The sequence below is a fragment of the Arvicola amphibius genome, chromosome 13 (assembly GCF_903992535.2).
Source record: "Arvicola amphibius chromosome 13, mArvAmp1.2, whole genome shotgun sequence".
Classification (NCBI taxonomy): domain Eukaryota; kingdom Metazoa; phylum Chordata; class Mammalia; order Rodentia; family Cricetidae; genus Arvicola; species Arvicola amphibius.
Window position 1 is genome coordinate 40,143,270 of NC_052059.1, and position 14,454 is coordinate 40,157,723.

Here is a 14,454-nt window from a genome sequence, read left to right on the forward strand (position 1 = left end):
ACCAAGCCAGCCTGCTTAGAGAAAATACCAACTTAGATTTCTGAGAGCCTTTGGTTACATTTTTATCAGTCAATACCATGCTTTGTTTTATGCGTGTCTGTTGTTAGAGACACCTGGCTCAGAGTCAAGTCAGGTAAGCCTTAATGGTGGAGGTCGGTTTTGAAAACTGTGTTGTTACAGAATTTCATCATTGTGCACTTGCCAGTCTCAGATGGCCCAGCATCCTTATGTGTGACTGCCTGTCATTGGTTTATCTGTATTGCGTTCACTAACACCTTCGTACATACCTGTCTAAAACTTATCTACCACGTCTTTCTTTAATGAGGACTCTGTAGTTGTCTAGGGCTAGGCAGCATCTCAGCATTATATTTGGGGCCCATTGTGAACTGTGAAATCATTTTTTAAAAGGCACAAAAATATGAAAATGTGCGCTAAGTGGATCAGTAGCAATGCTTATTCGGTTTACACTATGAGAATTAGAGCCAGAAGGCAGAGTGCTCCTTATCCTGCCTCACCTGGAGCTCTCACGTGTTTTGTCAGTGTGTGTGTGTGTGTGTGTGTGTGTGTGTCTGTGAGTGAGAGTGTGTCTGTGTCTTTGTGTTACGCCGAAGTACCCCAGCACTGCTTTGGAGACTACAGGTGAATTTTTGTCTAGTGGACCTGTTCCTGAATGCTGCGTAATTTGAAGGGGGAAAAAAACAAGCTCAGCCGGCTAACGTCAGCTTGTTCTGCGCTCTGAAGAAAAACTACATGTTTTGGCGGCTTTTCATTTTGAGGTTGCAAATGAGAAGGACACTGTGTCTCCACCAGCAGAGACCTGGAAGAACGGGGACACGTTGCTTTGGGTGTGACATCTAACAGTCTATTTCTGTGGATTTCACTGTCATATGCAGAGTGACGCACAATTAGTTTATATGGTGGTTGTTAAACTGTGAAAGTACAGTCGGCATAGTAAAAGTCTGAGTGGTTTTTGAGACTCCCTCCTCAGGGGAAGTCTGCTCCTAAAGACACACCGGACCCAATGCTGATGTGCCCCCACATCCTACAGTCCGATATTCTTTCTTCCCTAATAGGGAAATGTACCCACTCCAGGGTGGCTCCCTGCCAGTGTTGCCCAGCCAGGACATTTTCCTTGTCTGAGGAGACAGTCCAAGGAAACACATAGAAGCCCCATAGTAGACGCGGCTTTCCCAGGGTCCACTCACTCTGTGGCGTCTCCAGAGAACTCAGGGAAAGCATTTGAGAGAACTCTGAATTTGTTCACATGAGACTGTTGGATTCAGCGTAGGGCCTTTTTTTTTTCTACTGTTAAATACTAGTTAGTTGAATTAAACAAGGAACTCAGGTAAACTTTATGTTTTTTTAAACATTTAATTTTCTAAGGTTTTATTTGTTTATTTACTTTTTTGAGACAGGGTTTCCCTATATAACAGCTGTGGCTGTCCTGGAACTCACTTTTTAAACCAGTCTAGCCTCAAATTCTCAGAGGTCAGCCTGCCTCTGCATCCCTGAGTTCTGGGATTAAAGGCGTATGCCACCACGCCCACGCCCCACTAATTTTCTAAGTTTTAATTGTGGTAAGATACATATAAAAATAAAATCTTTTTTTACCTATAAAAGATTTTGAGTCAAAGTCTTGGCAGGTAGCTCAGGCTCTCCTTGAAGTCACGATCCTTCTGCTGTAACCTTCCGCATGCTGAGGTGCAAGCGGACACTGCCTATACCCCACCCCAGCAGATCCTCCTAACCAGATTTCAGTGGCACAGTGCAGTTTGGGCTAAGGATATACATATTGTTACACTGTCCTCTTACCGCCAAAACCCTTTTCGTCACTTAGAACCGAGACTCTGTACCTGTTAATTCTGCCTCCTCTCTCTGGCATTCTCTGCTTTCCTCTTCATCTCAACGAATTTGACGACTATGAGTACCTTGCATGGGTGCAGTCATGCAGTGTGTGTGTGTGTGTGTGTGTGTGTGTGTGTGTGTTGTGTGTGTGTGTGTGTGATTTCTTACTCGAGATTTTCCGGATGCAGATTATCCCATTAGATATCTGTAGCATATCAGTGGATTCCTGGTTTGGTTTTGCCTTTTGACGCTTGCGAATTACACTTGCCGTGGACATGGGCCGGCAGTGATTTTAACGTTCCGTTGATTGTCCCGTGTGTTTGTTCTGTCCGTAGGACCAGGCAGAAGACTGTGAAGAGCTGTTGCGCATAGAAGAGGACGCTCACTGGCAGATGGAGGGATTGTGAGTGCCAGGGCGGGGTCATAGGTCATCGCCACTGCTCTTCAGGCACACTGGCAGCCACGTCCTGATAGATTTTCATCCATTTTTCTTAGGGCAAGTCTAGAGTCTTCCCCCGGCATACTAGTAAGAAGTTGCCAGTTTTTCTATGACTCTTTTTTACAGTACAGGGCTGTACACGATCTCTCTTCATCTGTGCTTTTACGAGGGACTATCACATAGGCTAGGTGACATGGAAGTTTAATTGGCCTGCAGTTACGGAGGCTTAGAAGTCCAAGATCAAAGGGCTGTGTCTCATGAGAGTGTGCGACAGAGCTCAGCTCCTATGGATGGGGAGCCACCTCCTGTGATAACGGCACCCATTGCTCCCCTCAGGAGCCCTAGAGTCCCTCATGAAGGTCCCATGCCTAATACTGCCGTCTTTGGCATTGAATTTTCTACACATAAAGTTTGGAAGGTACATTTGAACCACTGCATAGCTGAACGTTATATTTTTTTGTTGTTGTTGGCCTTTAGGTTTATCTGACTCGATGTTGTCAATACAGAAAACATAATATTGACAATGTCTTCTACTTTCCTTTTGCTTTGATTGAAGAAGCCAATAGCCAGACCTAATGTGAGGAGTGCCAGTCCCTTCAACCAGGGTCTTCTGGCTCAGATCTTTGAAAAGTGCTTCTTCAGTGTCCAGTCTAATAACGGTTATAATTAGCACATGTTAAATTCTGCGTTCCTGGCACTGTTTTATTTCACAAAGCACAGCTCAGTTCTTCCTTTTAGCTGTCCTATAAGCTCTGTTGTCTACCATTTTGCAGATGATGAACTTGCCCCACAGATTGATGATGCTCTTGTCTCTAAGGCTACAAAAGGCTAACATTTGACCTTGAGGAATCTTGTCCCAAATGAATGTCTCTTTTTGTTCTACTGTATATAAAGATTTATTTGGCAAGATCTCCGGAGAGCAAATGAGTGTCTTGCCAGAAAACGAGCCTCTTCCAGGAAGTAGACTTGGTACCTATAGTGTAGGTAGATGTTTAGTTCATAAGCTTTTTGCTTCCTGTTGTTTGGGATATACATAGGTCTCAGCCTTCCACTATACTTTGTAAGGATGGGTTTTTTTCCTTAAAAGGGGCTGGTACAATTGTTTAAAATGTTGTCTACTAGTAGAAATTCTTTGGCCTACATTGTACAGCAAGAGCAGCCAAGTGTGATCAAATTTCTCCTCCTGGGAAGTCCCTCCCTGCCATTCTGCTCTACCAGCTCCTTGTATACACTTCTGAGAAGCCAAGGAGCCTGGCTTACTGTAATAGCATCCTATCCCAAGGAAAGAGAACTGAAAGCAGATAAATCTTTGGATATCTTATTTTCAGTTTCACATCTTCTCTCAACTCTGGCTGTAAAGTCAGGATCGTTGGTAGAGCTTTCTAGAAGGCCTGTCTTTACAGAAGGCCAGATTTATTTAGGTGCGTTGGGCCTGGTATGTTTGTTTCTTAAGCTCCACAGCTGATTTTGTTGCATTTTCAGAATCAGGATTGAGAGCCATTCTCCCACACTGAGCCCCTCACACCGTAAAAGTAAGAATGTTCAGCCATGCTAGTGGAACCTCAGAACGGATACAGCTCTACTCAGGGGAGCCCTTCGAGGATCTTAGAGAACTCAGGAAAGTGTGGAGCCTAACCAACCTTGTCTATTGCCTGATTGGCCATGGGTGCAAGTAGAAGCCTGGGAGTCTGGAGTTAAGCTGAGCTTTCTCTGCCCAGAAACTTCTCCCACCACCAAGGGACCCAACCTGCAAGATACTAGCATGGCGTCATTACAGTATTGAGTCTGTCAGAATCATTTTTAGGAAGTTGATGGGTTTTGCAAGGAGGTACTTAAGGTGTTTTAGTCTTTCTGCACTCATACTTGGTTTTGTGTTACAGACTAGGGTCATCCAAAGATCAGGATTTGGATATAGTGATGATGGAGCAGTTCCGAGAAGCAGATTTGCTTCAGGATCCCAACGGGTATGTGCGTCTGTTCCCGGCCTGGGTCATGTGTGCAAATGAAGCCTATTAAGTTACTGAGGACATTACTTCACTTTCTAAAATAACTATACCCAATTTGTTCTCCATGTAACCACCAACAAAGTAAAGTCATTTAATTGCCTAGTCCCCAAGATCCAAAAGTGAAAGTCAGATTTTTGTAGCTATTGAGATAAGTTCATACCTTCTCAGTCTTTAATGATGGATCCTTTCCTCTTATGACATCCATGTGGAGTGCTTGGTAGAATTTACAGAAAACAGAAATATGATAGAAGCACAAAACATAAACAAATTCTATTAAGAATGGAAATTTACAACCTCTGTGTATTTCTGGTAGTGCTAGATATATGATAATCAGCCAATGTATTTCTAAAGATTTGGGTTGTAGATTCCTTAAATTTGAATCTCTCTCTCTCTGTGTGTGTGTGTGTGTGTATGAGAGAGAGAGAGAGAGAGAGAGAGAGAGAGAGAGAGAGAGAGAGAGAGAGAGAGAGAGAAAATTCCTTAGATAATGTAATTTCCACAGGCAAAGCTCCTTTTTAGTCCAGCAGTGTCTGATGTGAGACACTAACTACAAAGCTAATGCCGGGATAGACCTAAACCTCTGATCATCTAAATTTCTCAGGAGTCCCAGGAATGCGAAGACGAAGGGGTGTTATTGTGAATGTGGCTATTGCACACACATCGCTTTTAGCTGGAATTTAAGAACAAGGTGGCTCAGCAGTCCAGTCAGCACCTTCTACGGTGTCTTCTGGCCCTGAAAGAATAGTGGAATGTCCGTTTGTGTATGACTGGAAGTCTTTAGCAACTGATTGAAAAACATCTAAAGTTTTTAAGATTACACTGACTGTGTATGTGTAAGAGAGGGACGAGAGTGGGTGCCAGCGTGGGAGCTAGCACACTCTACAGCATGTGTAGAGAGACCATGGGGCAACTCAAAGGAGTCTTGTCTTCTCCTCCTACCATGAGGATCTCAGGACGGAACTCAGGTCAGACTTAGCAGCGAGCACCTTTCCCCAATGAACCATCTTGCTGGCCCTTGAAAAGCATTTTAACTCTGAGGACATTGATTTGAGGTGTGAGCCTGTGTGCTTACATACCAAGAATCAGGACATAGCATGGCTGGTGCGAAGAGCAGACTTTGAGTCACCCAGAAGCTGGTTTGTCCCAGTTCCAGCACCTGAATCCCATTTCGCTAAGATGGATCTACAAAGTAGAGAACCCACTTGCCTCTTAGGGTTGTAAGGATTTGAAATGATACAGAAACAGTTGTAATGAAACTAACTTGGTCAGACATTCAAGTCACTTTAGTAGTATGTAAGCAAGAATTTAAAAATATGTGGCCCTTTCAAATGACTTGTAAAATTACCTTAAGGAAGAAAAGAACAGGAGCTGTTGTTTTGTTTGATGAGAAATGGCTATTTTTAACAGCAATATTTAGAAAAAAGGAAATGAACCATTTGGGAGTATTTTAAGTATGTTTTATGGCTATTGATAAAATAGAATGTAATGTGGGCCATAACAATTTTTGTTATGGTTACCGTTGGTGCTGAAATGGCCCTTATTTAATACTAACTTCTAAAAGGTTTAATTTAAAAGTGCATAGTTTGAGTTCAGTTGAAGATACAGAATTAGGTCCCAATTGCATAAGAGACTGAAACAAATCTAGAAGGAAATATATTAAAGTGATTAATTTAATATATTAAATTAATATATTAAAATTAAAATATATTAAATCACTTTTAATATATTAATATATTAAAATTAATATATTAAAAGTGATTTAATATATTAAATATATTTTTGCTGTGGATCCTTCAAGACCTGAGCTGCCCGTGTCTCTTCATCCCATCAGACTATGGCGGGAGGGCGTGGCCATCTGAGGAGTGAGGCGACAGCTTCAGTTGAGCACAGAGTGAACACTTCTGCCCATGGGACACCCATCAAACAGCCACATGACATCGTAGGGCGGAGAACCGGGGCAGTGAGGGTCGGGTGCAGGAGAAAGCTGTGTGAGGGGTGAGGGGCAGAGGATAGGCACGGAAGCCAGAGTGGAGAGCCGGAACACTGACGGCATGGGGAGAAGGCTCCGGTTTTCTGTGTTTTTGAGTATTTTGTCCTTTTGGTTTTACAAAGTCTCACTGGCTAGCAGGTGATTCTCAAGGCGAAAGAGAGAAGAAAAGCAGGTCCTAGTTTTGTGGAAATAGCTGTGTCCTGCTGTGTGGGTTAAGGACCCCGTCGTAAAAACGGGGAGACTGGGAGAAAAGGGTCTGCACCGGGCCTCAGTGTTCTTCTCTGTTGGAAGTAGGTTGGGTTGGTATCCTCCAGACCAGCGGTTCTCATCCTGTGGGTTGTCCCTCTGTGGACTCTGATGACCCTTTCACAGTGTCACCTATGGCCATCTGCATATCAGATATTTGCATTACGATTCATAATGGTAGCGAAAGTATAGTTATAAAGTAGCAATGAAAACAGTTTTATGGTTGTGTGTCACCTGTATGTTGAGGAACCGTATTAAAGGATCACAGCGTTAGGAAGACTGAGAACCACCGAGTTAGACAGACAAGCTCTGGAGTGCATGAGACGAGATGAGTCGCTGAGCATGCTCAGTGTGCAGAATGGCAGGTGTGTGCAGCTCTATAGGAGACCATCCCGACAGATTTCCAAGTGATGCCCAACTTGACGTATCAAGGCCCATGTTGAAAAAATTTCATGTGGGACACTTTCTTTTCTACTCCGTTGGCTACTTCCATATACTTGCTCTGCATTTTAAAATAAATGAAATAAATTCGACAAGCTTGATTTTTATGGTAATATTCTTGTGAGCCAGTGGATTCTTGTTTTGGTTTTTCAAGACAGGGTTTCGGTGTAGCTATGGAGCCTGTCCTGGAACTAGCTCCTGTAGACCAGGCTGGCCTCGAACTCACAGAGATCCGCCTGCCTCTGCCTCCCGAGTGCTAGGATTAAAGGCATGTGCCACCACCGCCCGGTCCTAGATTCTTAATTTTTAATTGTAGCGTTGTAACTCAGAAAGACTTTGCAGTCAAAACCAGATGTCATCTGTGCTGTCCTGTTAACGCGTGAGCACCTTGGTGTGTGTCTGTAAATATGTCATTAAGATCATGATTTTATCAGCAATTGTTGTACCATCTTGTTCACAAATTGGAGTTAGGTGCAAACAGCTGATAGGAAACTATGTTGGGAAAGAAACATGTGTTTGGAAAGCCTTCCTCTTAATCCTGAAGGCAAGCTTTGTAAAGTATGTGGGCCAGTAGAGTTTATTGGAAATTTAATGATTTGACTGCTGTCTGTTTTCCCTCCTCTTTAGTCTGAGCACCGACATCACAGAGAGGAGTATTTTGAACCTGTACCCCATGGGCTCTGCAGAAGCCTTAGAATTACCAGACCCCACGATCAAGTATGTTCACCGTTCATAATTAAGTATATTTTCTGTTTTTACAATACTGCATTTTTGAATTTCCAAATCCACTTTGTCTCTTTTTCCTCCCTGCCTTCCTACAGTGGTCAGATGCAGCTAGAGACGTCTCCAGAGTGTGAGGTAAGGACAGAGCTTGGCATTGCCTTGTGGAAGGACAGTGGCGGTGTTAGTTTATGACACATGTTACCCGTTTCCTGTTTTTGTTCTCTAGTTCTGTTATCCACTGTCCCTCGCCTTTTCTGAAAGATGAGAGTTGGCTGGTTGTTTTGGATTCCTTGCATTTCTTTGCCGAGATAGACTCATTGGCTCAGGCAGTAGCCAAAGTCTGGTCACAGGAAGAACCTTGGGGACATGACGAAATGAGCTGAGGACGTCTGGGAAGATTAAAGGAATTTATTGGGAGTTAGGAGACAGATGTCTGCACAGGCATAAAGATCTGCATTCAGATCCTCAGCCGCTGTGTAAGAAGCCAGGCCTGGCAGCCGATAGCTGTATTCAGTGGTACAAGATGGAGACAGGAGCATTTCTAGAGATCACTGGTTAGCCAGCCTTGCTGAATGGGTAAAGCCCCAGGTTCAGCTACAACAGTGGTTCTCAACCTTCTTAAGACTATGACCCCTTAATACAGTTCCTCATGTTGTGGTGACCCCCAACCAAAAAATTATTTTTGTTGCTCCTTCATAGCCATAATTTTGTTACTGTTATGAATTATAATGTAAAGATCTAACATGCAGGATATGGCACCCCTGCAAAAGGGTCATTTGACTCCCAAAGGGATTGCAACCCACAGGTTGAGAACCACAGAGCTAGAGATTCCTACTCAAAAAAAAAAAAAAATAAGGTGGAGAATGATTGAGGAAGAGTCCAGATGTTGACACCTGGTTTCCACATTTGCATACACATAGGTACACACATGGATACAAAAGAATGTTATAATGAGAAGCTGGCGGGAATCTTTGGGGACAGGATTAGATAGAGTTACATGGAGAGAAACCTTGGTGGCCGTAGGGAAACATTTTTGACATAAAACTAAGGCTGATCCTGGAGAAAGCTTATCCCGGTTGTGGGTTTGCACTAGTAGTTTGGGGGTTACAGCCCGTTTTTCTATTGCTGTGATGAAACACCGTGATCAGGGCATATAAAAGAAAATGTTTAATTTGGGGCCCTAGAGGTTTAGAGTCTATGACTGTTGTACCAGGGACCATTGAAGCCTCAAAACCATCTTCCACTGACAGTCCTTCTCCAACAAGGCCACACCCCCTAACCTCACCAAACAATTTAACCAACTGGGGACTAAGCATTCAAATCTGTGAGCCCGTGGGAGCCATTTTTATTCAAACCACTATATTTTACTCCTTGGGCCCCATAGGCTTGTGGCCATATCATAATGCAAAAATGCGTTTTAGTCTCACTTCAAAAGCCCCCATAATCTTTTACAGTTTCAAAGTCTCTCCAGAGACCCAAGGCATTTGTAACCCCTTTAAAATAAAAAAGCATAGTCCCAATATACAGTGGCCTAGAATATCTATTACCATTCCAAAAGGGAGGAACAGTGTCATAGCGAAGAAGGTGGATCAAAGAAAAGTCAAAACACTTCATCAGGGCAAGCTTCAGAGCCTGTAATTCCAAGTCTGATGTCAAAGAGCTTAGATGGCTCTGCCCTTCCAACTCCGTTGACTGCAGCACCCTTCTCTCTCTTGGGTTGGTTCTGTTCCCTGTCTGCAGCTCTCTCTGGCAGACATCCTGTGATTCTGGCACTCTAGTATTCTCGGGTCACTAACACAATCTAGACTTTACTCTCGTGGCTTCATTCATTGGCCTTTTATGGCTTCCATGCAGGGACTTCCCTGCCATACACTTGACCTCGGAACTCTCTTTAACCATAAAGCAGTGGTTCCCAACCTTCCTAAACACTGTGACCCTTTAACACAGTTCCTCATGTGTGGTGACGCCAACCGTAAAATTATTCCATTGCTGCTTCATGACTGTAATTTTGCTACTGTTATGAATTGTAATATAAATATCTGATAGGCAGGATAAATGATATGTGACCTCTATGGGTGTTACAACCCACAGGTTGAGAACCACTGCCATAGGGGAAGGACCCACCACCCCTTCTCTCCTGGGTGAGACATCACCAGTGCTCCAAATTCAACTGTCCTTGTTGGATAGAGTCTGACTCTCTCCTTGAATTACATTTACACAAGCTCTGGTTAGTTGCTTTTTTTAGCACCAGAAAAATTTCTGGGCCCTTTTCCAGAAATTGCAGACTAGCTGGGTGGGGCCGTGCCCTGAGGGCACCCCTCCTTTTGCCCCATTTGGCATTTAGCATCTTCAGCACAAGCCTGGGCCCCAACCTTCAATTTGCTGGTGCTCTTTTTCTTCGTAGACTGTATATGTTGAATTCCTTTTTGTCCTGCTGGATACTTTTCCTTGTAGAGCTATATAAGAGTTATTGCTAATAACTGCACAATTTAATAAATATGAGTCTGTCTTCAGATATCTTCTGTGAAAGAAACTAGTCTCAAACTTTTCAATTTATCTTCAGGCAGATTCTTAGGATAAGGGCAAAACCCAAACACATTCTTTGCCAAAATATCACAGGAATGGTCTCTAGCCCAGGTGCTAGAAACCACCTGTACTTGGTCTCCACAGTCCATTGCTCTTAGCACTGCTGTCTTCCAAGCTCCTACTAGGATAGCTCTGTTAAGCCATAGGTACAGCATCCAGCTGCTTTCCTAGTTCAAAGTCCCCACATTTTCAACCTTTCTCTAAAACACAGCCTGGTCTGGCCTGGCACCAACTTCTGACTGCTTTCCTAATGCTGTGATAAAACGCCATGGCCAAGGCAAGTTACGAAAGAAAATGTTTAACTTAGGGCACCTGGTTCCAGAGGGTTAAGAGTCGTGACCATCATGGAGGGGAGCATGGCGCCATCTAGGCAGACATGGTGCCCGAGCAGTATCTGAGAGCTTACAGCTCAGTTCATAAGCAGGAGGCAGAAGGAGCTAACTGGTGGGAATGGCATGGACTTTTGAAACCACAAAGCCTGCTTCTGGAGACACACCTCCTCCAATGAGGCCACACCTCCTAATCCTTCCTAAGCATTTTCACCAACTTGGGATCAAGCATTTAAGTTTATGAGCCTGTGGGGACCATTCTTACTCGGGCCTCCAAACGGCCTGTTCCACTCTTCCTAGTGAGTAGGTTCAAGATGGCTACTTGAAGTACTGAGGTTCCCTACAAACCAGTACATGTCCTGGAGCTGCCTGCACACGTCCTATGAAGTAATAAAGCAGTTTCACACTCACCATGTCTGTGCCAAAGAAACGAAAAGGTTACGAGCCAGGTTTGCAGAGTATGGCTACATTGGTAACGTCAGGGGCTAGTGTTTACATCACGTAGTTGCCCTGTCTTTGAACTGCTAACTCTGTGCAACTTAATTAACCTCTCTAAACTTTTAGTTTTGGTCATCTTCCGTCTAATGATAGCTATTGTGCATCTCAAATGAGATGATTCAGAAGAATCTCCCAGCAGCGGCAGGTAAATGCTAGCTGCTATTCTCCTGCTCTGTTAGTGTGGTCTTCAGACAGAGTCACAGTGCCACCTTCGCAAGTGAACCAGGATTGAACATCGGGGGACTTCAGTTAGCAGGCAGCTGTGTGCTGGTTTCATAAGGTCTCTGAGAATGAGTTTGTTTCTCTGTAGACCCACTTTTTAAAAGATTTTTTAATGCATATGAGTGTTTTGCTCATGTGTGTACTACATGCATGCCTGGTGCCCACGGGGATCAGAAGAGGGCCACACATCCCGTCGCTGCAGTTACAGGTGTTTATAAATTGCCATGTGCGCCCTGAGATTCAAACCTAGGTCCTTTGAAAGAAGCGTTCTTAACCCCTGAGCTGTCTCCCCAGCCCCTCCCTGGAGACTTGTTTTTTAAAAAGTTTCATATTTGGAAATATTTTTAACTTCAAAAGGATTATAAAAATAAATTAGTTTCTATAAAAGTTATAAAAAATATTATAATCTACCACAGATTTTTCAGTATGGGCTAAATGTTGTTAGTATGCAAATCTAAGATGTTACAAAACTTGAAACCCTTTTTAGCACTACCAGGACACCACAGATATAAAATTCTGCACTTGGTCTCATGAGACAGGTTAAAGTTTTGAAAACACAGAGTCAAATCCCCTCAAACCGTGTGTATAGGGCATACATGAAACGAATACAAATGGTTTAGATTAAGGCCCTGTTTCCAAGCTCCTAATATGTATTTACAAATAATTCAAACCCAAGATTTCTGAAGTGCAGACACTTCCAGCCCCTTCCCTTTGGGCAGGGAGATTGAGCCTGGTCCTTTCCTGGGTCTGTGCTGTTGTTTGGAACCTCTCTCTTTCCTCCACATCTGCAGTTCTTTGACATAGCTGAGAGCGTGCACGCCACTCTCCGCTCTCCCTAGCACGTCGGTATCACGTCGTGTGCATTCCTCTTCTGTAGACACATTTTCGTCTTCCACTTCATAAGTGTATGCTGACGGGCTGCTTGCCTGTCGTCGGCCCTCCAGATTCCAGGTATATCAGTTGATTTAAAGTAGTTCGCTGAGCATTCCTGTCCCTTCGGTGTGGGCTTCCGCCTAGTGTCAGGCTTTGCGTTTGGTTGACACATCTCTCTGGGCTCTTTATTGTCTCCTTTGCTTTGCAACATTTCTGAGAACGATGATGCTACGTGGTTGAAAGTGTGGAGAATACAGGCCTTTTCTGTTTTGGTGTTTTGAAATTGAATCTCATGTAGCCTGGGCTATTCTAGAACTCTGATAGTTCAGAAGATAGCCTTGAACTCCTAATCATTTACTCCTCGCTCCCAAATTCTGGGCTTACAGACAGGTGCCACCATAGCCCCAGCTAGGCCTTTTCTTTTGTAGCTAGGGTCGAATGTACCCAGGCTGGCCTCAGACCCTCTGTGTATCAGATGGTGATCTTGAGCTTCTGTCTGTTCTGCCTCCACCTCTGGCCTCCGACTCTCCTACTGCATGACTTCAGAGTGAGGATGACACTAGACTTCTAGACAAAATAAAATAAGTTAAAACACCTCACCGCAACTCCAGGGCTCGATTCCAACATTGTGTCCCTATTCAAAAAGACTCCTGAGCCGGGCGGTGGTGGCGCACGCCTTTAATCCCAGCACTCGGGAGGCAGAGGCAGGCGGATCTCTGTGAGTTCGAGACCAGCCTGGTCTACAAGAGCTAGCTCCAGGACAGGCTCCAAAGCTACAGAGAAACCCTGTCTCGAAAAACCAAAAAAAAAAAAAGATTCCTGTTACGGAGGAAGAAAGAAGGCTTTGCTGGGTGCCAGGTCATGTGCCTCATAGTTTATCCGCCTTCTCAACACAGGTGCTTCTTGACTTACAAGGGGTTTCTGTTCCCAATAAACTCTTGCTAAGTTAAAAACATTACCTTGAAAATGTCTTTAAGCCACGAACCCTAGTGGGCACTGCTGCTTTGCCTAGCCGACTGCTAATGGGTTCAGAGTACTTATTAGCTGGCAGTGAGGCAAAATCATTTCATATAATGCCTACTTCATAATAAAATCTGAAGTAGCATGTTAACCGTTGTACCGAAGCCATTCAGTAAATGACATGGTAGCATACGCCTGTGACACCAGCACTCAGGAGGCGGAGTCAGGAGGATCAGGAGTTCGGTGCTAGCTTTGGCTATATGAGGAGCTTGAGGCAGGCCAGGACCGTGTGAAACCCCGCCTTAAGAAAAAGTAAAAAACAAAATGGTGATGGTTGGATTGGCGCATTTTTACGCGAGAGTAAAGCAGAAATTTTCTAAGTCAAACCTTCACGAAGTCAGGATTTTCTACTTCCATCTCTTCAATAAGTATTCTCTGGATGCTACCATTTGTCACCATGGAAACTTCGAAGAACACGAAGGTCCTGCTCTTAACAGTGTATATTCCAGATGACTGTTAGGACATGCAGGAGTTAGCACGACCCATTCATGGATACAGGACATGAAACTCAAGGTTGAGCGACAGGCTGGGTCGGTTACCATGGTAATGGGTAGGTCCAGCTATTTCATCACACTGCGTTGCCTCCTCTTTGTGTTCATTCTTGTTACAGTCCAAACTTTCGCGAGACCTGATTGTGTCAGACCTTTCCATCAAAGCTTGGCTCGGCAGAAGGCAAGAAGCCCAGCACACTTAGGAGGTCATGAGCAATGCTTCCAGGAATGTGGAATGAGTTTGCAGAGGGCAGAAGAGGATGGCTATGTGCTAAATATAGGCTGAGCCCAGTTCATGATTTTGTCTGTGTCTCGTTTTGATTCGGCAAGCCTTGCACAAAGCCAGATGCTGAAGTCTGTTATCATCTAAGCCGTAGCTGCACATTGGCCCCCAGGGTGAACTTCATGTTCTGGCCAGGCCAAGGCAAGTCCGGGTAACTGTCCTACCTTCCCACAAAAGTGCAACCTGTCTGGCTGCAGATTGTGGTGCATACCCATAATTCTGACACTGAGGCAGGAGGATTTCAAGTTCAAGGTGAGCCTGGACTGTAGAGTGAGACCCTGTCTCAAAACCAAACTTACCCATTTCTAAGATTGCTGGAGCACAAAGAAGGAAATGGAGCTTCAGGGGTCAAAGGTTTCTGAACTTGTCTCTGTTCGGCTTACAGTGCTCTCGGCTATTTTAGTATGCTGTGAGTGTGTTTTCTTTGCCTCAGCGAGTAGTGATTTTGGCATAAGGCATTCT

General features: G+C 44.1%; 1 protein-coding gene across 1 annotated transcript in view; it reads left to right on the plus strand.

Moving 5' to 3' along the window:
• Positions 1-14,454, plus strand: part of Lrch1 (leucine rich repeats and calponin homology domain containing 1) — a 185,543-nt gene that overhangs the window by 128,427 nt on the left and 42,662 nt on the right. Inside the window, exons 10-13 of the mRNA XM_038310017.1 lie at positions 2,181-2,248; positions 4,165-4,248; positions 7,595-7,684; positions 7,789-7,825. Of these exons, the coding sequence (XP_038165945.1) occupies positions 2,181-2,248; positions 4,165-4,248; positions 7,595-7,684; positions 7,789-7,825 (279 nt within the window). The remainder of the gene's footprint in view (positions 1-2,180; positions 2,249-4,164; positions 4,249-7,594; positions 7,685-7,788; positions 7,826-14,454) is intronic.